The sequence below is a fragment of the Oncorhynchus nerka genome, linkage group LG3 (assembly GCF_034236695.1).
Source record: "Oncorhynchus nerka isolate Pitt River linkage group LG3, Oner_Uvic_2.0, whole genome shotgun sequence".
In the NCBI taxonomy this organism is placed as follows: Eukaryota; Metazoa; Chordata; class Actinopteri; order Salmoniformes; family Salmonidae; genus Oncorhynchus; species Oncorhynchus nerka.
This window is the reverse complement of record NC_088398.1, coordinates 38280264-38305749: the sequence shown is the minus strand read 5'-3', so window position 1 is coordinate 38305749 and position 25486 is coordinate 38280264. Positions and strand designations below refer to the sequence as shown.

Below are 25486 nucleotides of genomic sequence, written 5' to 3'. Positions count from 1 at the left end.
GACTCCATTTTGATCCTCCCTTCCTATAGGCAGAAACTCAAACAGGAAGTACCCTTGCTAAGGACTACCAACACTGGTCTGACCAATCAGAATCCACGCTTCAATATTGTTTTGATCACGCGGACTGGGATATGTTCCGGTAGCCTCTGAAAATAACATTGTCAAATACACTGATACAGTGACGGAGTTTATCCTCAACATAGGGGCCCTACAAGGGTGCGTGCTCAGCCCCCTCCTGTACTCCCTGCAGCCATGACTGCATGGCCATGCACGCCTCCAACTCAATCATCAAGTTAGCAGACGACACTACAGTAGTAGGACTGATTATCAACAATGACGATACAGCCTACAGAGAGGAGGTGAGCGCCCTGGGAGTGTGGTGCCAGGAAAATACCCTTTCACTCAATGTTGACAAAACGAAGGAGCTGATCGTGGACTTCAGGAAACAGCAGAGGGAGCACGCCCCTATTCACATCGACAGAACCACAGTGGAGCAGGGGAAAAGATTCAAGTTCCTCGTCATACACATCACTGACTATCTGAAATGGTCCACCCACACAGACAGTGTGGTGAAGGAGGCACAACAGCGCCTCTTCATCCTCAGGAGGCTAAAGAAATTTGGTTTGGCACCTAAAACCCTCAAACTTTTAAAGATGCACAATTGAAAGCATCCTGTCGGGCTGTATCACTGCCTGGTACGGCAACTGCACCGCCGAAACGGCAGGGCTCTTCAGAGGGTTGTGCTTTCTGAAGGCCAAAAAGATCATCAAGGACAACAACCAACTGAGCCACTGCCTGTTCACCCCGCTATCATCCAGAAGGCGAGGTCAGTACAGGTTCATCAAAGCTGGGACAGAGAGACTGAAAAACAGCTTCTATCTCAATGCCATCCGACTTAAAATAGGTGGCTTCCACCCAGTTACGTAACCCTGCACCTTAGAGGCTGCTACCCCATATACATAAATAAAGAAAAATTCTTGAATGAGTCGGTGTGCCAAAACTTTTGACTGATACTGTGCATACAAACAAATAATAATGATATATACATATATATGCACACATACACACTCAGTGGAGGCTGCTAAGGGGAGGACGGCTCATAGTGGCCGAAACGAAGCAAACTGAATGGCACCAAACACAGGGAAACCATATACTTGATTCCATTCTAGCCACCACCACAAGCCCGCCCCTCATAACCAACGAGCCATACACACGTACACCACAGGAGGATGGTTGCACCCCAACCAGGGAGTACGGGCCCACGACTGGAGTGGAACGGCAAACACAAACATGATCTCCAGCTGTCCGACGCCACCCACTCTACCCCACCCCAACCATCCCCCACTGCAGCCCCCACTGACATACACACAACAGTAAAAATACAAATATACATACACATAATAATATAGACACACACACACATATACATATCGATATACATACTACTTTCCTTTACAAATTATATATACATATATATTCACATAAACACATACATACCCGGACCCCCAACCAAGATCTTAAGGTCTGGCACGACTCCCTACATGTCCGGAAACAACAATGAAACTTCAAATCGGCAGCCCTTGCTGAAACAGTGTAATAAGATTTCCCCAGCTATGGCACAGTATTGTAAGTTCATCCATAGCCAATAGGAGTGGGTTCAGGTGAATGTTTCGTGACACCAAGAGCAGAAGAATAATTAAACACCTTGATTTGTTGCTTCCTAAAATCTCTCTACACTTAGAAGATTTAAAATAATCCAAACTCAAGTAATCTGATACAATAAACACAGTTTTTAACAAACACTGTAGATGGGAAAGTTTAATGAGCATGTCACAGTAGGAATCAAATGGTGACACAATCAAACCTCTCTGAAAGATAAAATCTGCTGTACTATCAGTCAAAGTAGGGTTTGGCGGTATCTTTGGGGTAAGGAGATGAGATTGTTTTTGATAACAGACTATGCAATGCGCCATACACCAGAGAAGCAGCAATTAAAACCATTTGTAGTACAAAAACACTCATTTTAAACCACTGAATCTAACAATTCGCAAGAAAAAAAGACAATTAACCAATTAAAATGTTAACAAATTAAAACATCAAATGCCCTACAAATATTCAGCTGTAGCCTACTGGTCTACCAGAATCAGAAACCAAGTGTGTGCCCGAGCATTGGTTCCTTAGTTAGGACCCCAGTGTGTTCAATAGCCCTGAAGGTGTGTGCTGACAGGGATTTCACCCGGTGTGTGGATCTGGTCAATGCGCACATTCACATTACAGTAGGCTACTGCACAGTGAGGCAGCAGAGGGCCCTGTAGACCAGCAGCAGCGGGCCCTGTAGACCAGGAAATCGCAGGTGGCGAGTCTACCAAGGGGGGTTTTATCCTGGGCTAGCAAGCCAAGCACATCTAGACATTCTGTTACGGAGCAGATACCGACCTCCAGCTTCCACCACACAGCACAGCAAGACAAGGCAGGAGAGGACCCCGGAAGAATGGTAGAACACGGGTGAAAAACATGACTGTCGAGGAGTATCCAAGGCTAGCTGGCCCAACACCTCTAGACAATCAGTCACAGCGCAAATTTGTCCTCTCACGACTTTCAGGGAGGGCACCACACCGACACGGTGTCTCCGAGGTCAATCTGTGCCATTCTTTTTGTCTCATGCCCTGTACTTTATGTGTGTTAAATTAGCAAAAAAGTTACCAATCTATGCTTGAGTTATTTGTAAGAATCTAATCTAACAATCCCTAATAATGTGACATGAGTATTTGTTGTTCTCGAACAAAGAAAACAATGACATTTATGGAGTTCATGTTTTGGGATGTAGCCAAGTTAATGTTAAAAATTGTTATCGGGTGATAATACAACCAAATTGCTGGGAGAATGAAAACAAAAATATATCCAGCTCCAAGGAAACTCAAAGTTCCCAACTGACTTAGTATTGCTTAATGGGTATTTGACCAGTAGTTCCCTCACAAAAATAACCAAATGTAAAGAGTACATGTTATGTTGTGGTACAAAGTTGGTACTTAAAATACTCAATGTTGGCTTCCCCTCTTCCATAATATTGCCAAAAAGGCAGCCCATTTGTAGTTTAAGGAGCTATGTATGTATATGTTTTGTGAAATTTTATTTTTGTTATGGGGTAGTGCGCTAATGGTTGGCAGACTAGCAGTGTCTGGTGCCATTATGTAATTTCATTTTTATGCACACCTTGTTAAACTGCTCAGGTTCGCTTACCATAAACAAATGAATACCCATAACCAAGCAAACACACTTTCTCCCCCTCTGTGAGGTAGCGTCTACAGTGGTGTTGCAAGTAGCTCTGACGGTGGCGTGCCGTTTATGTGTGGTCATTATGAACATACAACAGTGAGTTGAGCTGAAGGGTATAGGGAGTTGTATAGTGCACAAGTTCCTATGTTTTCCCATACCTACACACATCTACAATACAGTGTCCGTATGTAGGTTATATAATATGCACAACGGTTTACTTGACGACAAAAACTATAAAAAGGGCAGATATGTAGTAGTGCCCCGCATAAGTTTATGTACTCACTACACCGCAAAATGTTAGGGTAGCTACTAACATTGATCATGGGGGGGGCTGATCAAATAACAGGTGTCAAGCTTAGAGAAGGGGGATGGTAAGAGAGTCAAGGGGCCAAGAAAGACAATTGTCTGGACTCCCCTCCTTCCCATCCCCCTTTTCTTTCTTCTCTCAGTGAGTGAGACAGTGGGCGTACGTTCTCCCACTCGGTGCGGATGGGATGGCGACAGGCAGCAATTATATTGGTCGGGAGGAACACGTCTGGCAACAGGAATGTGACCCGTTTTGGGTTCCAGCTCTTCAGATAGGGGTCAGAGAATAGAGTGGAGGAGCTGGTGTCGGAGTGTGTGTGTCAGTGTGTTTCAGTGTGTTTGTGTCTGAGTGTGTGTGTGTGTGTTAAGGAGTAGAGACAAGGAAAGACTGGCAAAGTTCTGCCATCCCCACTAGTGCTCTAGAGGTAGGGGAATATGCAGGGGTGGAAGAGAAGAGGCCATTTCCATACTTGTCCCACTCAGGAAGATGACACCAAACACCCCCATTTTCTAAGCTCATTCTTCACCAGGTGAAAAGTCTCGTATTTTTCTCCAGTGGAATCTGAGAGGGGAACACTGGGTGGGACGATGGATAGACGGCAGGGGGGCATGTGAAAGAAAAGGTATGGAATTCTTTACTGTTTCATTAACCAGTTTCCTCTATGGGCAAACATTCTTCCTATTGTAGGGCCTGAGGTCAACTATGTGGAGAATTTGGCTTGGTGAGTGTTATATGAGCGATCCAAGGGGATATATGTAATAAAACAGACACACACTTATACTCCCATGCATTCATAATTTCTGAGAGGTGGGAGTGAGGAGAGCGGGTATAGATGAGGCTCCGGGTGGTGATTGATTTGAAAACACAACTTAATTTAACCATAGATGACACAAGCCCAATTTTGCACTTGCAGATTGAAACTTGTGTGCTAAGAACTAAACTATTTAGATCACAAAGTTGATGCAAACAAGGTAAAGATGGCACAAAGAGCAGATTCGCACTCCGAATACACACATGCCTAATCCCAGAGTCTACATGAGCTTCGAGACTCAATTGAATTAGAAATGTAAATGAAATAAGAAGTATGTTTACTTCACTGTCACGAGCAGTCTTAAAAAAAATGAAATATTAAATTAGATGCACTTTCATCCAGATGACTGTAAAATGGGACTTAAGCTTGACAATAGGTAGATCATCCTACCAATTGTATTTTTTCCCTCAACATTTCTAAGCGTATAGGTGGAATATTCAATACAACCTGCACAGTAGTAAACCTGCATGTCAACATCACTTCTCGCACACTTATAACCAGCCCTTTAATGGTGCAGGAACAATGTCATTTTCTTGCAGTGCAGATTTGACTGCATTCCTGCCCTTAGTGCATCATGTGACGATGACAACTTGCAAGTCCATCAAAATCACGCTAAAACCTGCCGTCAGTCACACGATGGAAAAGTGTCTGCATTTCCGTCTTTGCTTGTCCAAACTTGAGCGGAAGTCAGACAGGCAATGTAATGAAACAGATAATATTCCAAATCCACAGCTGTTCCATACGATGATAAAAAACACTTGTCTGGTGGGCGGAAAGCCCCACTGTCAAGTGGCACAAGGCTTCAAAGTTAGCCCATGCACCCAGAGCCCTGTGGAACCTACAAGGCTTGGCAGGACAAAAAGGGAGTTTTAGACCTCTGCTACAGGCACAACATTCCCCACCATCTCTTTCCGTTGCATCCCTCTCTATTGCTGTGCTCTCAACTTAAGTCTGATTGAGAAAGCAGTCAAAATAACAAAATAGAACCTTGGAGATATCATCGCCCTGACCTGGACCAGACATCTGGTTTCCTCCTTAGTCTTCCACAGCGTTGTATGGAGGTTGGTCGGAGGTTGTGCTGCAACATTTGCTTGTTGTAGAGCAGTGGTATTCAAAGTTGGGGTCGCTGGGGAACTGCAGTGGGATCGGCAATTTTTTATTTTAGGAGCAAAAAATTAAGAGTACAGATTTATGGGAAAATATAGAAACGTTTTTTTTTTAGAAATAACCAGTAGTTTGAAAATTTGGTCCCTGCTGAAAATGTTTGTGTGTGTGGTATTTTTTAATTTTTAAAAAATGTTTTGGGGGGGGTATTAGCTACAACAGCACTGACAGAGGTATTACGGAGTCCTACTAAGCTAGATGGAAGACGATTGTGTTAGTTTAAGACGTTGTCCAAGTGATATGCCGCAGCGAAACCGGGCTATATACATTCCCCACAACGTACCACCTCCCTATACCGTATCCAGCTCCCTACAGATAACTCGGTTTCCATGTTGACCATATGTTTAAAATCCAATGATGCGGATGGCTGCGTCACAAATGGCACCCTATTCCCTATATAGTGCACCATAGTAGTGAACAGGACAGGGTGTCATTTGAATAGGGTGCCCTACATAGTTCCTTACATAGTGCACAACAGTATATAGGGAATAGGCTGCTCACGAGAAGAAAGAGCGGTGCTGACAAATCAAAAGGTGAAATTTCACATGCTTGTGGGTGAACGCCAACAAATACAGGTAAAATTGATTTCAGAGCACGTACCGTAACTGTCAGTCTGACATCTTCAACCAACACGTATTTTTGTATCTTTGCATCCCATATGGATGTACCCTAAGGGGGAAAGTGAGAGGGGGGAAAGAGAGAGATCCATCACCTTCATTATGTAGCTATTATTCACGAAATATTTTCCTACAACGGAGTCACAACAACAACTATGAGCGAACATTGTAGTGAAAACCCGGCAGGGTAGCCTAGTGGTTAGAGTGTTGTACTAGTAACCGAAATGTTGCAAGTTCAAATCCCGAGCTGACAAGGTACAAATCTGTCGTTCTGCCCCTGAACAGGCAGTTAACCCACTGTTCCTAGGCCATCATTGAAAATAAGAATTTGTTCTTAACTGACTTGCCTAGTTAGATGAAGGTAAAATAAAAAATAAAATATGGCGACATTTCCAAACTTCCTAAAACCAGTACATAGTCAAGCCGTCCCGTTCGAACTCTGACTTTGAAACAACACAGACAACCTGGTTTTAGATTACGGTCTCCATTAGTGTAGACCCAAAAGGGAACAGGAAACTTAAGACTACTTAGATGGAACGAACGTGCTTGTTTGTGGATGGCAACCAAATGTGAACACTAAAATGTTTGTCAAATGATCATACCGATCCTTTCTTCTCCCCGTCCGGTATCCTTTCGTTACCGCTTCCGCCGTCTCCTGAAGCCTGGTAGGAGAGACACCATTCATTAGCACAAATCGTAGCAAAACGTTTTACAACGGAAACTAAGAAGAACAAGTGTTTCTTATTGGAGAAGTTCAGGTTGGTCCCTCCCCATGTCAGCCTGTTTGCTCCTGTTTCCTTCTTAGTGAATGCATCAAGAGGAATGTTCATTCATTAATTGCACACAACATCCAAACACCACAGAAATACACAGGCGTATGCTATTAATACATACTAACGTATGCTATTAATACTAAATGGATAACTAACATGTAATGCATCACAGAAATACATGGGATTTATGCCGAAAATATGTAATGTATGCAATTCAAGCCAAATGTAATACTAACTGACACATATTAAACAAATATGCTTAATTAGCGTAGATCATGTACCTATGTCAACTTTGAATATTTCTACACATCACAGGGCTTGGGGATGTACTGTAGCATATCCAACTCCTACAGAAACAACTAGTTGTTTGTTCCCAAGAGTTCACTGTAAGTTTTAGCCTCCCTATACCTTGCTTAGCCAACAACTGTATAAGCACTAAGCTGTTGCACCTGTTTTTGTATCGGTAGCGGGTCAAGGGTCACTTACCGCATCCGAGTCATCCCCTTCCTCTTCACACTGTCTTTCAGCGGCCCGAGGGTCTCCAACGACCCTCAGCTCCCCGATCACCCCCTATGAAGGAAAATACAGAGGGAAGCACACGTATGCAAGCACACAGACACACACACACACACACACAGTTGTCAATACATGGCCTGTACACATGTCAGCATTCTTCTCCCCCATTAAGCCCACACACGTTGGCCCTGCTCTACACAATAACAAACACATCACACATCATCTTCCCTCTTAAGCCCTGTCTCTTAAAACATACATCCCTGATCTGTGTGGTGGTTTCTGGTGGAAAACCCCCTCTCGTGAGAGAAGCCGAGGGGTTTAATACAGCCGCCCCAAGTGTTGAGAAAGGAAAAGGGCTCCTCTGATATGACACTCTGTCATCCTCCGTGGTCTTAGTCCATTAAACTCGCCATCACAATAGCCTCTTTCAATGACTCCCATTAATTCAGGGGACTCCAACCTTTTATAGCATGTGAGATACTTTATAAAATGATGTCACGAGCTAAAAAATGTCAAGAGCTACTCATTTTCCCCCTAGCTTTCAAATAGGCACTCTTCCCTAGGTCCTTAGTGTACAGGAGAAAGTAGTGCACCATTTCCTGCCAATATACCTGGTAAAATAATAGTTAATAAACAACTAAGGGGGCCCTATAAAATCCCCCCCACCCAAATTATGTTTTATATTTTCCCAAATGATGTATTCTCTGTTAAAAGTTTCCTGGTTTTAGTTCTTTTTTTGTTTTTCACTCTCCAAATGACAATTGTTCATAGAGAAAAAGCTAAATTGGATGTTTTGAGTCCGTGTCAATGTGTAAATCTGATCATTAGACACATTTCTTTTTAGGTCTGGAAGAAAACTAACATATTTCGATTTTTGGGGATAATTCCCCTTTAACTGGGCATCTGACCCTTTAATTGTGCATCTAGCGAGTGACGAATGTGCCGACCTAGCAATGGTTCTTTACTGCTGCTGCTCATTCCATGGCAAAGTTTGCAAATAACAAATAGTCCCTAAGTAGCTATCAAAGACATGTATTTCATTTATTTGATTAGCCCATTTTTCACTATGAAGCTATCTCCAGTCTGTACAGGATAAGTGCCTTTTCATTTTCCCCTGTTACTTCCGGTCCTGGAAGCAGGTGCAATTTAACTTATCATGGTTGTATTACGCCATTATTTATGTTTGTAATTTGAGCCTGTGTCAACAAACAATGTATAGCTTTAACATATGTCAAAACTATCAATAATGCCAATCTCATGGACTATCTAAATTTGACTTGAATGGCTACATTCCTCTCAAAAGTTAATTAATTGTAACTGGCCTGTACCTTCTGATTACAGGGTTAAGGGTTCAACTCTTCATTGAGTCTACAGATAATGCAAGTCTCTAACAACGGTCTTAAAAAGAGGAAACAAATCATTTTACACAGCTTAGACGAAAAATAGACTATAGACATTTGGCCAAATACTTCTGTTTAAATCTCCTAATTTGGTCTTGCCAGGATAGGACAGATGGCCCGAGCTGTCTAAACGCCAAAGGAGTGCTATTTGGGACTTTGCTCTGAGCATTCCGATGCCCCGAGATGTACTTGAAGACGTGTCCAATAATTGCTCAGCAAAATCAATCAACCGTGAGCAGGACTACAAACTTTTCACGGACATGAAATTAACCTCTGCCCCTCTCTTTTTTAATGTCTCTATCGCTCTGTGTCAATAAGCACAAAAAGACAACTCCCTCACCTTGAGGTTATTGGATTGCCCATTCACACTTAAACGATCATTGTTCCTTCTGACCACGTTTTACCTAAATCATCCAATTATCTCAATTTAGTCAGAGACAGGTTCTGACCGTCTAAATTTACAAGACAGCAAGTAAAAAAATCCAATTACGATACTGTCTGAGAAGTCATGAATCAGCACAGAAATATATATGTTAGTGAAGTAAAAAAAAGAAAGGGGGATTCAATACTGCATTATTTGTCAAAAGGCATGTACAACGTCTGTGTTTCAGTATGCTATACCTGTTCCCATTTTAACTTTTTTTTAAATCAAATTTTCAAAGATCAATTATCCCAGTCCATTCTCTAAATGTTACATCTTAGCGTTTACAGATTTGAATGTATACTGAACAAAAATATAAAACGCAACATGTAAAGTGTTGGACCCATGTTTCATGAGCTGAAATAAAAGACACCCAAAATATTCCTTCTGCACAAAAAAACATTTGTCTTAAATTTGTTTATATCCCTGTTACTGGGCATTTATCCTTTGCCAAGATAATCCATCCACCTGACAGGTGTGCCATATAGAGAAGCTGATGAAACAGCACGATCATTACACAGGTGCACCTTGTGCTGGGGAAAATAAAAGGCCACTAAAATGTGCAGTTTTGTCACACAACACAATGCCACAGATTTCAGGGAGGGTGCAATTGGCATGATGACCGGAGAAATGTCCTTCAGAGAATTGGATGTTAATTTCTCTACCATAAACCATCTGTGACCAACAGATGCATATCTGTATTCCCAGTTGTGAAATCCATAGATTACGGCATAATTAATTCATTTCAAAATAATTATTTCCTGATATGAACTGAAACTCAGTAAAATCTTTGAAATGGTTGAATGTTGCATTTATATTTTTGTTAATTGTTATAGCACAGAATAAAGGCCTAATTAGCTTACCAAGTCACCCGTGATACGAGTCAGTTTTCAATGAGGAAACCGGCCACGAGGGGCAACAGTGAGCACTGTTACCTTCAAGTTGGTTTTGCTAGGGCGTTGTGGACGGGGATGGCGGATGGGCGTAAGCATCTGCCTCGGATTCTTTTATTTATTTATTAACCCTTATTTTACCAGGTAAATTGACTGAGAACACATTCTCATTTACAGACAGATCTGGGGAATAGTTACAGGGGAGAGGAGGGGGTATGAATGTGCCCATTGTAAACTAGGGATGATTAGGTGACCGTGATGGTATCAGTGCCAGATTGGGAATTTAGCCAGGACACCAGGGTTAACACCCCTACTCTTACGATAAGTGCCATGGGATCTTTAGTGACCACAGAGAGTCAGGACACCCATTTAACGTCCCATCCGAAAGACTGCATCCTCCACAGGGCAACGTCCCCAATCACTGCCCTGGGGCATTGGGATATTTTTTTAAACCAGAGGAAATAGTGCCACCTACTGGCCCTCCAACACCCCTTTCAGCAGCATCTGGTCTCCCATCTAGGGGCCGACCAGGACCAACGTTTGCAAGTTCGAATCCTGCGATAGAAAGTTGTTAACGTTTGAGAAACATGGATGAACGTCTAATTCTGACATTAAACTGTGAGAGCTAGTTGAATTAGTTACTTATACACACTTTAACTGCAAATTGGTGCCCACTACGTGATCCCTAAACTAAAAGTGTTACCTTACAATCTACTGCATGACGAGAGAGCAACAGCCTTAGTTAATAATGCATTGAAAACGAAATAAAGACCAACCGGCCTGGTCAACGGGGCACCTGTTTCACTGGTGCTTAGTGCTCAGAGCCTCTGTCTGCTTGTACCCTCTGCTTACAAGGGCACCTGTCAGTTTGTGCTGGGTTCTGCATAGTGACGGTCGAAGGGTCAGCTACAGGACTTACAAGGGGTGGCAGGGCGGGCCAGCTGGAGCTTATTGCTCCCCCACTGTGAAGTCCAATAATTAAACTTGGTGTTTAAGAAGGTGGATGGTTAGGGTTAGACCACTTTTATGTTTTGATTTAAAGCAGGCCAATTGAGGGCAATCATATCATACAAATCATACATTTGTAAAAAAAATATATATATAAAAATAAAAAAAGGATGTACTTTGTTTGTGGGCGTATGAGAGTATCTGTATAATGAAAGGCGCTATATAAAATACATCTATCATAATAATTATTATTAGATATTAGCCAGGCACGTCTGTTACCGTTTCACACGCCCGACTCAGCTTGGCTGTGAGGACATGCACTTCTCTTGTTCAAAACAGAAAATCTGATCGGTCTCATTTCTGATTCCACTTGCCCCTGACACTGATATACAGTGTACAAATCATTAAGAACACCTTAATATTGAGTTGCGTAACCTATTGGAGCTTTAAGAATGATCAATCTTGATTAAATGTGGTGTTTTTGTCTTACAGTAACGTTATACTATGCTATTATATTCGGTTCTGTTAGGTAGAATACTGTGATCATTATGTGATCTTGCAGACATTGATACAGCTTTGACCCAACTTTATTACACAAGCACCATTCATCTGAGTAGCCTGTTCTCTATGCATTGAGAATATGCGCAGAACATGATCCGCACATGCACTAAAGCTTCCGGAAGCATCCAGAATTTTTGGCCGGCAAGCCATGGCCTAAAATCAAAGTCTGGTATGGTAATTTCTTATCAAGATCGTGGGTAAAATATTGATGGACTGTCCATGTTTTAAATGTGTAACTAAATCTTGTCAAATCGGGTGGATTGAGTTATTTGTGCCAGAAGGGCGTGGGCCGGAATTGAACTCACACTGACACAGTAGGCCTATATGTGCGCTGAAGGCAATGGGCCCTAACCGCTAGACCACCCTAGACCAGGGTTGAACTACAATTTGACAGTTCAATCGTGACCTTAGGTTCGCTAGAAACCCTATTATGTCCTCTGATGGCCCAAATGAGCCAGGGAATCACAAACAGTAGCCTATTATTGGTTTTCACACCATTCATTATGTGACAATGGATACACTAACGGAATATGGCCCCACTGGTCGGAATGACTCCATGAAGAGAAAGAGAACTGCGGGTTTCACAAGGCTCATTTGAATTTCCTAATGCCACAAAAGAGGGATCAAATTAAGATCCGTCATCTGTAAGTTAAATATAAGACAGGGTTTGGGGTAGAACTGCATTTCAAGTCCATCAGTCTAGGAAATGTATTAATTTCCCACATCGACCAAGTTGAAACACAACGGCCACTGACCCTGATAACAAAAGATAACAGTAATAGCATGATACATACCAGGAACTTATTAGGATCGGCCCCTCCAGCTTGGCCCACAAACACCCCGGCTCCAGACTCCAACTCCATCTCGTCTGGGGACCTCTCAAAGCGCACCACCTGGGGCTGGTCGTCGCAGTTGATGTAGAAGGTGACCTTGTCGTCCAGCACAGAGATGGAGAAGCGGTTCCACTGGTCAGCCAGATTGTGCACGGGGAAGGTGGCCGCCACGTACGACTCCTGCGAGTCGGGCTCCGTATAGTAGAAGATTACGTTCTGCCGGTTTGCCTTCACGGGCGACAGCTTGACACCCACATACATGATCTGCTGCAAGGGGTCCGTGACCGAGAAGATAACGCCACCATTGGTGGACTGGGGCTTCAGGTTGAAGAGGAGGGAGAAGTCCCGGTAAAAGGGGCTGGGAAGATGGGCGCGTGCCAGCTGGCCCGTGTTAGCGTCGGGACCGAACACGTAGCCGGGGCTGTTGTCGGGGCCATAGACCTTGGTGATCTCAGCCGGGGGAGGGTCCCCGATCAGCTGCAGGAGGGAGACGCTGCTCTCATCTACAGGAAAGAAACAGGAAGTTAGTACACAGCACACCGGAAATGGTGATGAAGGGGTGGGCTGCATGGTGGGAATGGATTTGAAAGATCTATTAGTCTGTTGGGGTTTGACACAGTGAGTTTAGGTCTGCGGGTTAAAGGCAGACTGCCAACACTTTCTTAGTAGTGTTTTATGAGTCTTTTGGGAGGGAAGGGGGCAGCAATACTAGATCATTAAACCCAGTGTCCGGTATCACTTGAAGAGATTCATTAACGTGATGAAAGATAAATGATTCCTGACCTAATATTTGAAAGAAATATGACCTGACATGGGAAACTGCCTAAGACTTCTGTGACAACTCCAAATGAGAATGGAAATGAGATATCAAGGAAACATTACAAACAAATACATTACATGGATGGCGTTAACTGCAACCGACACACAGCCCAACAATTGTTTTTGCTAGAATACTTTGTAAAGCTAAAAAATTACATTTAGCTCTTAACTTTTGAAAGGCAACCCTATATGGGGGAATTTCTCAAAGGACCTAATTCAAACAAGCCAAGTCCTATTGCCTAAAATGGAGTCGGTTATAAAAACATCAGCTTTTCCAAAAAAGGGTGGGGAAAACACTTCTCCTGGGACCTATAAGAACCTAATTCCTTGAACAGATACTGGAGGTACTTTAGCCAAAGCCCCCTGTGAATACATGACTGAGTGTGGGGGTAGACTTCCCTCACTAACATGGGATAAGGGGAATTCCTTTCTAGCCAGTCTCAGACTTTATTTTTTACATGGACACAGCAATAGTGATCCAATACTTATTTTGTGATCAAACAGCATTTCAAATAGATCCAAGGGGGGATATGACTGACTGTATGCAATTAGCGGAAGGCACAACCTTGTTACGTTGTCTATATACATTTGACATAACTCTTAAGTATCTTACAAGACAGGGCAGAAATAAATGTGTGACACAGCTAACCAGAAAATAGGAAGTCTGATGGGAAATGTTAATAAAAACCAGTCTATTCAAACAAGTGACTGCGAAAAAAAAAAAATGAAATGGGAATCACTCACACAAAATCACGTTTTTGAAGGAGTGACTATAAAAGGGAGGATGACTACCCTTCATTGTACTGCAAATTAAATTGGAGTTAATTAACACTGTATGATTCAGTTAGAGCAGATGCACAAGTATAGAAAACACTTCCTAAGAGCATTGAGGCCTTATCAAACAGATTCTAGTTCCGTACATTCGAGTACAGATGTAAAGTCTAAACCGTATGCTTATGACACATTACAACACAGAATTAGGATTTCTGTGGATCACAAGCTCAACACAAATAAATATAAGACTAAGCGCAAATCAGCATGTAGTTTTGTAAAGAGTAGAACAATTATGCACTGCATACTCTGCATAAGGATCAATTCTAAGAATTAATACATTTTTAAAAAAACATCTCAAAATTCCATACATTTCTGAATTGAATGAAAATAATGAATGCATTCATTTAATGGAATTTATCTAATGAAATTCCTGACTTCTCCCAAAACCTTCAGCACACACACCAGTTCCCCTTAATTTCATTACATCAGTTCAATGTCATCACGTCAGGGCAAAATAAGTCCTATAGCTAGGTTCCCCAAATATCTGCGCTCCCTCTTCAGTCACCCCGGGTGACTCTGGACTGGGTTCAGTACATACATTTTGGGGGAAATAAACAGAGAACACAAAGATCTTGTGATTCGGAGAGACTAAATGTTCTATCGCATGCTGATCATCAAATAATCTTGCACAAGTCGTCTATTTCATCATAATTCTAATTCAAAATATAAAACAATATATGTCTATAAATATTGAACATTATGGGATACAAAATTCCTCTGTCAAGGCTAAAGAAGAAACTTCAAATGGAAAGTTGTGTTTTCTGACGCATGTATTTGTTTTCTAAAGCATTCACGAGTTTCACAAAGCCAGTCATGCTATGTCTCGTGGTGCCAAGGCTTGGTAGTGGAGAGCCTCACTGTGATCCAAATATTACAGTTTGGGCCCTCCTGGAATCCAGGCATTAAAAAGGAATTCAACAGTAGGCTATGCAAAAATGTATTGACCATTGTAGGGAATCAACTAAATGTATTGAAAATGAATTAACTTGCCCAAATATATCATAAGACATGACCAGAATGCATCAGCGATTCCTATTTACTGCAAATTTCTGAAGAGGCAAGAAGAACGCATGTCTGTGTGCATTGCTCACCTCTACCACGTGTTGCTGTTAGCGTCTTCTGGTAGATTGAAAGGCTTTCCCAAAAACCTTCTCAATTAAATGTTGTTAACTACAAAGTAGCCTATGCTCACCTGGCAGAATTGTATAATGATTATTTTCATCAATCCAGTGGGTATTTGTTTATCAAACTACCATCACGTGCGCTACAAAAACACCACTAAACAGCCTCTTGCTAGCTGCACACTTGAATGAAAGGTTAATTACACCCAAAAAATAAATACAAAGTTTAATGTTCTCTTACTTAGAAAATAGTCCTGGTCATATAGGCCTAGACAATGTCCAAAACAACTAACAATACACATTTTCAGTCATTTAAATTGGCTACTCTATGCACTTGTGTAAAACACTGCTCTATGATCGAGTTTTACCCACAGGCCTGGCCATCTGCAGATGGGTTCTTTTCATCATCCCTAAAATGACCTTTGTTACTCAGGATACTGACAAAATGGTGGATGTGCCTATTAAACAATGTAGAATCAATCAATCAGTCAATAACGACAAAACGTATTGCAACAATGAGAAATGGAACAACTTTTTACCGGGTTTATGAAGTGTGATGGAAAGGTTTTTCCCTCTCAAACGTAAAGCTAAAGGAATGCCTTTGCTGATGTCAGTGAATGCACCGGTATTGTGTCATCTAAAGGACAGTGAGTCATTCGAAATTATTGAAACACATTGGACTGTGTGCAGGGGTTCAAGATTGGCATTTTAACTAGGATCGCCATTCAAACCCCCAAAATAAGCATTTGTCGTCTATTGACAGTTTAAAAAGACTTGGCCAATCAGGCAGTGAATAGGACAGCTTCTGAAAAGGTCCTGCTGGGGTTTATGGTCCCCGTTTGTCTTGTCCTCCACATTTATTGACCACAAGATTGAATGCCGCACATTTCTGTTTTCCCACCACTTTGAGACATTAAACATACACATTCTGCTGAAGCGCTGCCCCTTCACATAATATATACCGCGAACACTACAGCAGAAGTAAACTCCTTCCTCCGCATCTCTTTTGTCCTCGTGAGGCTACACAAATGTTGAGTTTACTGGGGAAGCTGTGAAGTGCTGGGAAAGCTGTGAAGCCAGCTGTAGACTTTTGAGTGAATTTGTTTATGGGTCGGTTACTAAATAATGTTATGTACATTAACTATTACCTAATTGTGTTCATGAGTCTGTTACTAAATGTGTATGTTTACTGCTTTGCATTAAATCATGTATGGCTACAAATATTGTATATAGGCAATATGTATTCATATTTGCAGAATATTGTATATATAATCTACAGAAGTTGGTTCAGTTATGGCCTGAATATTGTATATAAATTAATGAATATGGTCAAATAAAGGCTGAAAGCTAAAAACAGCCAATACCTAGTTTCCAGTATGTATTTTTGTTTTAAAGAAAGTATTTTCATTTCTTGTTTTTACACCATCAATTAATATCAATAATTCACTATAAAACATATTTATGATCGAAAAAGCTCAGCAAAAACACAAAAATTTGGAACAAAAATAGGCCTAAAATATTTTTTCCAAATAACAAAACAATAAATAAGAGTAAGCAACATGACAATGCAGCACCATTAAATGTTCAGAACAAATCATCCAGGAATGTGCTTGTTCTGGTCTCATAAGGACTGTGGAGTCATTAAAAGGGTTGCAAGTGTCCAAGTAGGCTGTGCTCATTTTTCTCAGATGGATTTTGGCTTATTCACAAATGCAACTTGAAAGTGTAGGAAACGCTTTTCAGGCAAGACTCCAGCCATTCAGTCCTGAGCGGTGTTCGAATACCCATACTAACATACTGTATACTACATTTTGGTAAACAGTAAACGGAACAGTATCCTTTCAGTTGAGTGTACTAGCTCTTCGTCTGTCTACGGAAAGTTGATGCTGTTGCTATGCAACCCCTTGCTAGCTAGTTAGCATAACAAATGACTAGTTAGACATTTTACGACTTCGGGTGTGTTCTTAAATTCAATCTGGAGTGTGCTCTTAAATTCAGAGCTTTGTCAGATTGTCTGTGTGGAAATTCAGAGCTTTTCGCTCTCGGAGCACACACTGGAAGCTCAGGCCGAGGAGTAGGGTTGATTTGAGCGTTCTGACCTTACAGCAGCAGTCAAGCACCCAAGCTAATGTTGACTAGCTTGCTAGCTACTTCCAGACATAAACCAGACCACTCTGACCATTTTACTCATCCTAGCAGAGCTGGTTAGGCAGTTTTCATGTTATCCAGACCGTTGGTAACTGTGTTCCTGGCAACAATTTAATCATGCTTTTTTGCTGACATTTACTGACTCAGGCCATATTCAACGGGTGTTGAGCGCTCGTAAATTCATTATTCTGCGCTTTGGTACACTCAGACGAGAGTGCTCTGAAATCAAAGTAGATATCCAGAGTGAATAATCAAGTCAACAAACGTTGGGTAGTTAGTTAGATAGCCTATAGTTAATATACTGGAAATTTTGATGTATAAGTAGCCAACCAACGTCAGGTAGCTAGCTAACAAATCGCTATGCTATGTGGTTCGTAAGGACAGTGTGTGGCTAACAAATTGTCAACCAAATAACGTGTAAGGTAACTTACTTGAAAAGTCATTATCATTACTTTATTACATTGCTCAACATTTTCTTAACATTTGACATAATTAGTTAAAGCAATGAATTTGTATTCGCTCTCGTTGTACTTTGGCTGCATATTTACCGCCATTTTCTTCAAATCTGAAAACAATGTAAAGCCACGCTCATTTCCTAAAGCATTACATTATGGGCCCTAAAGTATGGAAATAGTGTCCTCTGTGTGTATAATTCATATTTTGGCAAATTTAGTATGACATCTGGGAACTTTTGGCAGACTAACTATATCCATACTATATACTCAATTCAAGTCACAAATAGTATGGTTAGTGCGGTTAGCATGAGTATTCGAACACAGCTCTGGTGTATGCTACTTCTGAACCAGTGACAACAGATCCGTTGGTTACTTGTGGTAGGCGTGGAATGCCAGCAAGTTGCTTCTCCATTCTCATGTCACCTCTTTGCTACTGTTGTGAACATTTCAGAGTTATAAAAAAGGGCCCTTTTCAGGGAATGGGTTATTAATTAAGCCTTGAAAGTTGATGCTAACAATTCCTACAGGTATCCTAACTTTTGTTGATTACTTACAAACCCTCTAAAAGCAGTGTTGGAACAGTATTGTACTACAGGAAGTAGTATATTGCTATCATAATGGCCAGAAAAATGCAATTAACGAAAGACAGAGCATTATAACCATTAAAAGTATAGGTCTTTCCTTTGAAAGAAATAGCAAAGAAAGCCAAGGTGTCAGTGTGAGTAGTTTCCTACACCATCAAAAGGCACTTGGAAACTGGAGGGAACAAAGCCACAACAGAATCAGAAGACACGTTTCTGAGAGTCAACAGCTTGCGATAGGCAGCTCACAGGGCAACAGCATCAAGCATAGTTTAACACTGGTCGAAGTAAGCAAGTCTGTTTCAACAGTGAAGAGAAAACTTCGAGATGCAGGTTTGACAGGTCAAGTGGTAGTAAGAAAGCCATTGCTAAGATGGCAAAATAAGAAAAATAGGCTTGCCTGGGCCATGAAGCACCACCACCAGTAGACTACTGAAGAGTGGAAGAAAGTCATACGGACTGATGAAAATTTGAAATCTTCAGTTCATCACGCAGGGGTTTTGTACGCCGTCGAGTAGGCGAAAGTATGGTTCCTCAGTGTGACACCAAACATGGAGGAAGTGTGATGGTCTGGGGCTCTTTTGCTGGATCCAGAGTGAGTGGCACCCTGAACCAAAATGGCTACCACAGCATTTTGCAGCGCAATGCAAGACCCTTCGGTGTACGCCTAGTTGGTCAGGGGTTCATCCTACAGCAAGATAATGACCCAAAGCATACCTCCAGGCAATGTCAGAACTATCTTAGAAGAACATAACAAGCCCATAGGCTTCAAATCATTGAATGGCAGTCTCCAGACTTAAACCCCATCAAGCTGGTTTGGGATGAACTGGGCAGAAGGGTGAAAGCAAATCAACCTACAGTGCCTTGCGAAAGTATTCACCCCCTTCACATTTTTTATATTTTGTTGCCTTTCAACCTGGAATTAAAATCGATTTTTGGGGGGTTTATATGATTTGATTTACACAATATGCCGACCACTTTGAAGATGCAAAATATTTTTTATTGTGAAACAAACAAAATATGACTAAAAAAGGGAAAAGTTGAGGGTGCATAACTATTCACCCCCTCAAAGTCAATACTTTGTAGAGCCACCTTTTGCAGCAATTACAGCTGCATGTCTCTTGGGATATGTCTATAAGCTTGGCACATCTAGCCATTGGGATTTTTGCCCATTCTTCAAGGCAAAACTCTTCCAGCTCCTTCAAGTTGGATGGGTTCCACTGATGTACAGCAATCTTTAAGTCATACAACATATTCTCAATTGGATTGATGTCTAGGCTTTGACTAGGGCATTCCAAGACATTTAAATGTTTCCCATTAAACCCCTCGAGTGTTGCTTTAGCAGTATGCGTCGGGTCATTGTCCTGCAGGAAGGTGAACCTCCGTCCCAGTCTCAAATCTCTGGAAGACTTAAACAGGTTTCCCTCAATAATTTCCCTGTATTTAGCACCATCCATCATTCCTTCAATTCTGACCAGTTTCCCAGTCCCTGCCGATGAAAAACATCCCCACAGCATGATGCTGACACCACCATGCTTCACTGTGGGGATGGTATTTTCGGGGGTGATGAGAGGCGTTTTCGCTACATTTTTGTCTCATCTGACCTGAGTACAGTCTTCCATATGTTTGGGGAGTCTCCCACATGCCTTTTGGTGAACACCACACATTTTTTTTTCTCTGTGGAGTGTATGGCTTAAAGTGGTCCTATGGACAGATACTCAAATCTCCTCTGTGAAGCTTTGCAGCTCCTTTGTTGCCTCTCTGATTTAATGCCCTCCTTTCCTGGTCAGTGAGTTTTGGTGGGGGGCCCTCCCTTGGCAGGTTTGTTGTGGTGCCATATTATTTCCAAATGGTGCTCTATGGGATGGTCAATGTTTCGGATATTTTTTTTTATAACCCAACCCTGATCTGTACTTGTCCTTGACCTGCTTGGAGAGCTCCTTGGTCTTCATGGTGCCGCTTGCTTGGTGGTGCCCTGTGCTTAGTGGTGTTGCAGCCTCTGGGGCCTTTCAGAACAGGTTTATATATACTGAGATCATGTGACACTTAGATTGCACACAGGTGGACATTAATTATGTGACTTCTGAAGGTAATTGGTTGCACTAGATCTTACTTATTGGCTTCATAGCAAAGGGGTTGTTGAATACATATGCACGCACCACTTTTTATTTTAAAAAATGTAATAACTTTTTTAACAATTTTTTTTTTTTCACTTCACAATTTTTTTTGTATTTTGTGTATGTCCATTACATGAAATCCAAATAAAATCCATTTAAATTGTAGGTTGTAATGCAACAACATAGGAAAAACCCAGAGGGGGGTTTGGGTAGAAGTGTGGGTAGAACTTTTGAAACAATATGTAATTTCCATTGTAGAAAGAATGCCATGAGTGTGTTTGGCTGTTATGTCTGCAATGGGTGGCTACTTTCAAAAACATGGATAACTTTTTGTTTAAAAAACAATTCCATTATTTTTTTTGTCTCCAATTGTTTATTTTTTCCATGCTTTAATTTCAGAGTACATTAATAAATTAAACTGTTCTAAAACTTTTGACCGGTAGTGCATGTCAGGAGCCCCTCCAGAGTATGTTCCTGGGTTCTGAAAGAACCGGGTATCTAGGATAACTTGGAGAGAACCCAATCAGTGAGCTGTATGACAACTCAGCATTAGAAAGCATCATATTCGGTGCACTTCGAGAAGGACTTATTTGCTGTCTGTCGTTCCCGTCTTTTGTTAAAACATGTAGCTAGCTAGTTAAACAATGGACCAATCACAACTTATGACGTTACTACCATGCATGAATCTGCAGGTAGCTAACCAACCAGGTTCTATGGCTATAACTAGTCAACAAATTTGTTTGAGATTCAAAGAATAAGATCATACACTTAACGTTAGCTAGCTAACAGTACACTTGAAATGAAACTACTTTGTCAAAATTAGAAATGTGTAATATCTGAAAATCTTACCAGTATACATCATGTTTGGACGTGTCTCTTGTCTGATGCCATGCATGGTTGCCTTAGTTTGACGATGTAATCCAGACTGGTGTTTTCTCCATCTCCTTAGCTATCATACTCCAATTCCACTGATTTCAAAACTCGGTCATCCAGAAGGTGGAGAGCATACACATACTGTTAGCTAGCAAGTCAGCCAGGTAACGTTAGCTAGCTAACAGTACACTTTAACTTCACATTAGGTTTATGCAGTTTTACTATGCGATACATTTAAAAAAAAAATGTAAAGCTGCATTCGACACAATTACCTAAACATACTGACCAGCTCCAATACACAGAAACGTGCTATATGGTAGACCAATCCAAACTCATCTCTCAGCAAGTCCAGCCCACTCATTATCTCAGCCAATCATGGCTAGCAGAAGGTTGCTCACTTTTTCTGTGGCTAAACCAACTAGGCTTGTAATTTAACAATTTTATTCGTATTTACAGATGTCATACAAGTTTGACATTAAGGCACATGAAAATTCACATGTTCGAGTAGGCATATCTGCCATTTTGACAAAAAAATATATATATTTTAACGCATAGTTTCAATGGGGTCATTTAAACATGTTAACCCCCACAAGACTGCCGGCCCAGACGGCATCCCTAGCTGTGTCCTCAGAGCATGCGCAGACCAGCTGGCTGGTGTGTTTACAGACATATTCAATATTCATATTCAAATGTTATTACTCACATGCACCGAATACAACAGGTGTAGACCTTACAGTGAAATGCTTACTTACAAGCCCCTAACCAAGAGTGCAGTTTCAAAAATATGGATAAGAATAAGAGCTAAAAGTAACAAGTAATTAAAGAGCAGCAGTAAAAAATAACATATAAAGGGGGGTGCCGGTACAGAGTCAATGTGCGGTTAGTTGGTTAGTTGAGGTAGTATGTACATAGATTTAATTAAAAGTGACTATGCATAGATGACAACAAAGAGTGGCAGTGGTGTGGAGGGGAGCAATGCAAATAGTCTGGGTAGCCATTTGACTAGATGTTCAGGAGTCTTATGGCTTGGGGGTAGAAGCTGTTGAGAAGCTTCTTGGACCTAGACTTGGTGCTCCGGTACCGCTTGCCGTGTGGTAGCAGAGAGAACAGTCTGACTAGGGTGGCTGGAGTCTGACAATTTTTAAGGGCCTTCCTCTGACACCAATCTCTCCCTATCCCAGTCTGCGGTCCCCACATGCTTCAAGATGGCCACCATTGTTCCTGTACCCAAGCATGCAAAGGTAACTGAACTAAATTACTATCACTTCTGTGATCATGAAGTGCTTTGAGAGACTGGTCCAGGATCATATCACCTCCACCTTACCTGTCACCCTAGACCCACTTCAATTTGCTTACCGATGCAATCGTCATCACACTGCCCAATCAAGGTTCTTTCAGGGAAAATCCCAGAACTCCTGAAGATAAGGAGACGAAGGGAAGTGACAGTTTGGGATTTGAAGTCAGGGCGCAACCCTGTATCTGGTGGCCAGTTCGATTCCAAAACTCTCCATGGGAAAATGGGAAACATCTGGTGGATTGGGAATTCGGCTTGTCACCAAAAGCACTCACAAACTTCTACAGATGCACAATCGAGAGCATCCTGGCGGGCTGTATCACCGCCTGGTACGGCAACTGCTCCGCCCTCAACCGTAAGGCTCTCCAGAGGGTAGTGAGGTCTGCACAACGCATCACCGGGGGCAAACTACCTGCCCTCCAGGACACCTACACCACCCGATGTTACAGGAAGGCCATAAAGATCATCAAGGACATCAACCACCCGAACCACTGCCTGTTCACCCCGCTATCATCCAGAAGGCGAGGTCAGTACAGGTGCATCAAAGCTGGGACCGAGAGACTGAAAAACAGCTTCTATCTCAAGGCCATCAGACTGTTAAACAGCCACCACTAACATTGAGTGGCTGCTGCCAACACACTGACACTGACTCAACTCCAGCCACTTTAATAAATGGGAATTGATGGGGAATGATGTAAATATATCACTAGCCACTTTAAACAATGCTACCTTATATAATGTTACTTACCCTACATTATTCATCTCATATGCATACGTATATACTGTACTCTACATCATCGACTGCATCCTTATGTAATACATGTATCACTAGCCACTTTAACTATGCCACTTTGTTTACTTTGTCTACATACTCATCTCATATGTATATACTGTACTCGATACCATCTACTGTATGCTGCTCTGTACCATCACTCATTCATATATCCTTATGTACATATTCTTTATCCCCTTACACTGTGTATAAGACAGTAGTTTTAGAATTGTTAGTTAGATTACTTGTTTGTTATCACTGCATTGTCGGAACTAGAAGCACAAGCATTTCGCTACACTCGCATTAACATCTGCTAACCATGTGTATGTGACAAATACAATTTGATTTGATTTGATTTGAATGTCATCATTGGTGAACTTTGGAGTTGCTCTGGCTATGCTGCTATGCTTCGTCACCAATCACTACATCCCTTGGGGCGCCTGAATACTGCAATAATTTCTTTCGCATCACTACAAGCTTTTACGTTGTCTAGACCTGTTCTTATGGGGGTCAAAGATCAACAGTGGACACATGGAATCCCCATGGTTGCAAAATCGAATTACCTGATGTTTTCAAAGCACATGTTCTCTATAAGGTTATATAATGTTTAATAACTGAATTAAACAAATTAAATTTGGAGGCAAACAAGGACTGTTTGTATGTTACTTTGGACTTTCTGCATTAGACATGACTATGGGTTTGGCGTTATTTTCCTGCTTTCCCTACCTTTGTTTGAACCATGTTATTTAGTGTTAATAAGAGTACACCATGAAGTTATGAGGTCAATTTGATGTCAAGTATTGAACAGCATAATACTTGTTGTGCCAGGCCATGGGATAATTTAGGTCAACCTCACACTAAGCATCAGATTAGGGCTTTGTCAGATTCTGTTCAGCAGCGACTGTTGACGATATCTTAATGAATTCAATTTTAGATACTGCATGCATCAGATGAGACAATGATTAATGCCATAGTGTTCTAAATTTGTACGAAAAGTAAAGACGTGCACTTATAGTTAACTATTGTTTCTTTATCCCATGTAATGCATTCTCAGTGAATTTGGAGATGTTTATTTTTTTTTGTATTCAGAGAAATTAGTAATTTATATTGTTAGGTTTATGTCCGATCCTGATAATACCATGTTTCCATGTGTCCAATAACACCATTCCATCTCATATTGCTCAAATAAACAGCAAACCTGGTTTCAAAAAACAGATAAAGCAACACCTCACGGCTCAATAACTCTCCCCTATTTGACCTAGGTAGTTAGTATGTATTGATATGTAGGCTGTGTGTGCTTTTAAAAATAGCTGTTCTTGTCTATTACTGTTCTGTACTATGTAATGTTTCATGTTTTGTGTGGACCCCAGGAAGAGTAGCTGCTGCTTTTGCAACAGCTAATGGGGATCCTAATAAAATACAAAATATACAAATATCAGGTTCTGACCAATAGATGGTGTGGTTTCTGCTATTAAGTGATGAAAAAATGGTTATTGGTTATAATATATTGGTTTCCTTATAAGCAGTCTATGGACAAGGTATGACATCAACCCATGCTTTGGTTGTGTTTCTATGGCCACTGTGTCAAATACTAACTTCTTTGCATTTGTGGCACAAATTCAATACAAGTCAATGGTACCTAGACTAGCATTTTCATGCATCATATCCACATCTATAAGTAAAACCATTGAGTTACACAATACATTTCAGACACTTTAGGATGATTTAAACATGAAGCGTGAAAATGACAATATAAGTACGATTTTGTAATTTGGGTGAACTACTCTTTTAACATACTCAACTTTTTCACCTAATTGCAGGAACAGCACCATATAGTGGTCAGAATCTTGTAATATCCGGATGTAGGATGGGACTTAAACCTAAAAAAAACATCACCAAATCCACTGGGAATACATTACATAGGATAAAGACAATACTCTGAGCCGCAGCTC

At 41.3% G+C, this 25486-nt stretch overlaps 1 protein-coding gene across 3 annotated transcripts in view; it reads right to left on the bottom strand.

Moving 5' to 3' along the window:
* Positions 1–25486, bottom strand: part of LOC115107604 (collagen alpha-1(XVIII) chain-like) — a 186592-nt gene that overhangs the window by 72644 nt on the left and 88462 nt on the right. For all 3 annotated transcript variants that reach the window (XM_029631063.2, XM_029631046.2, XM_029631056.2), the window contains 4 exons: positions 12482–13023; positions 7435–7518; positions 6778–6837; positions 6159–6227 (listed from right to left, as the gene is read on the bottom strand). In XM_029631063.2, the coding sequence (XP_029486923.2) occupies positions 6159–6227; positions 6778–6837; positions 7435–7518; positions 12482–13023 (755 nt within the window). The remainder of the gene's footprint in view (positions 1–6158; positions 6228–6777; positions 6838–7434; positions 7519–12481; positions 13024–25486) is intronic.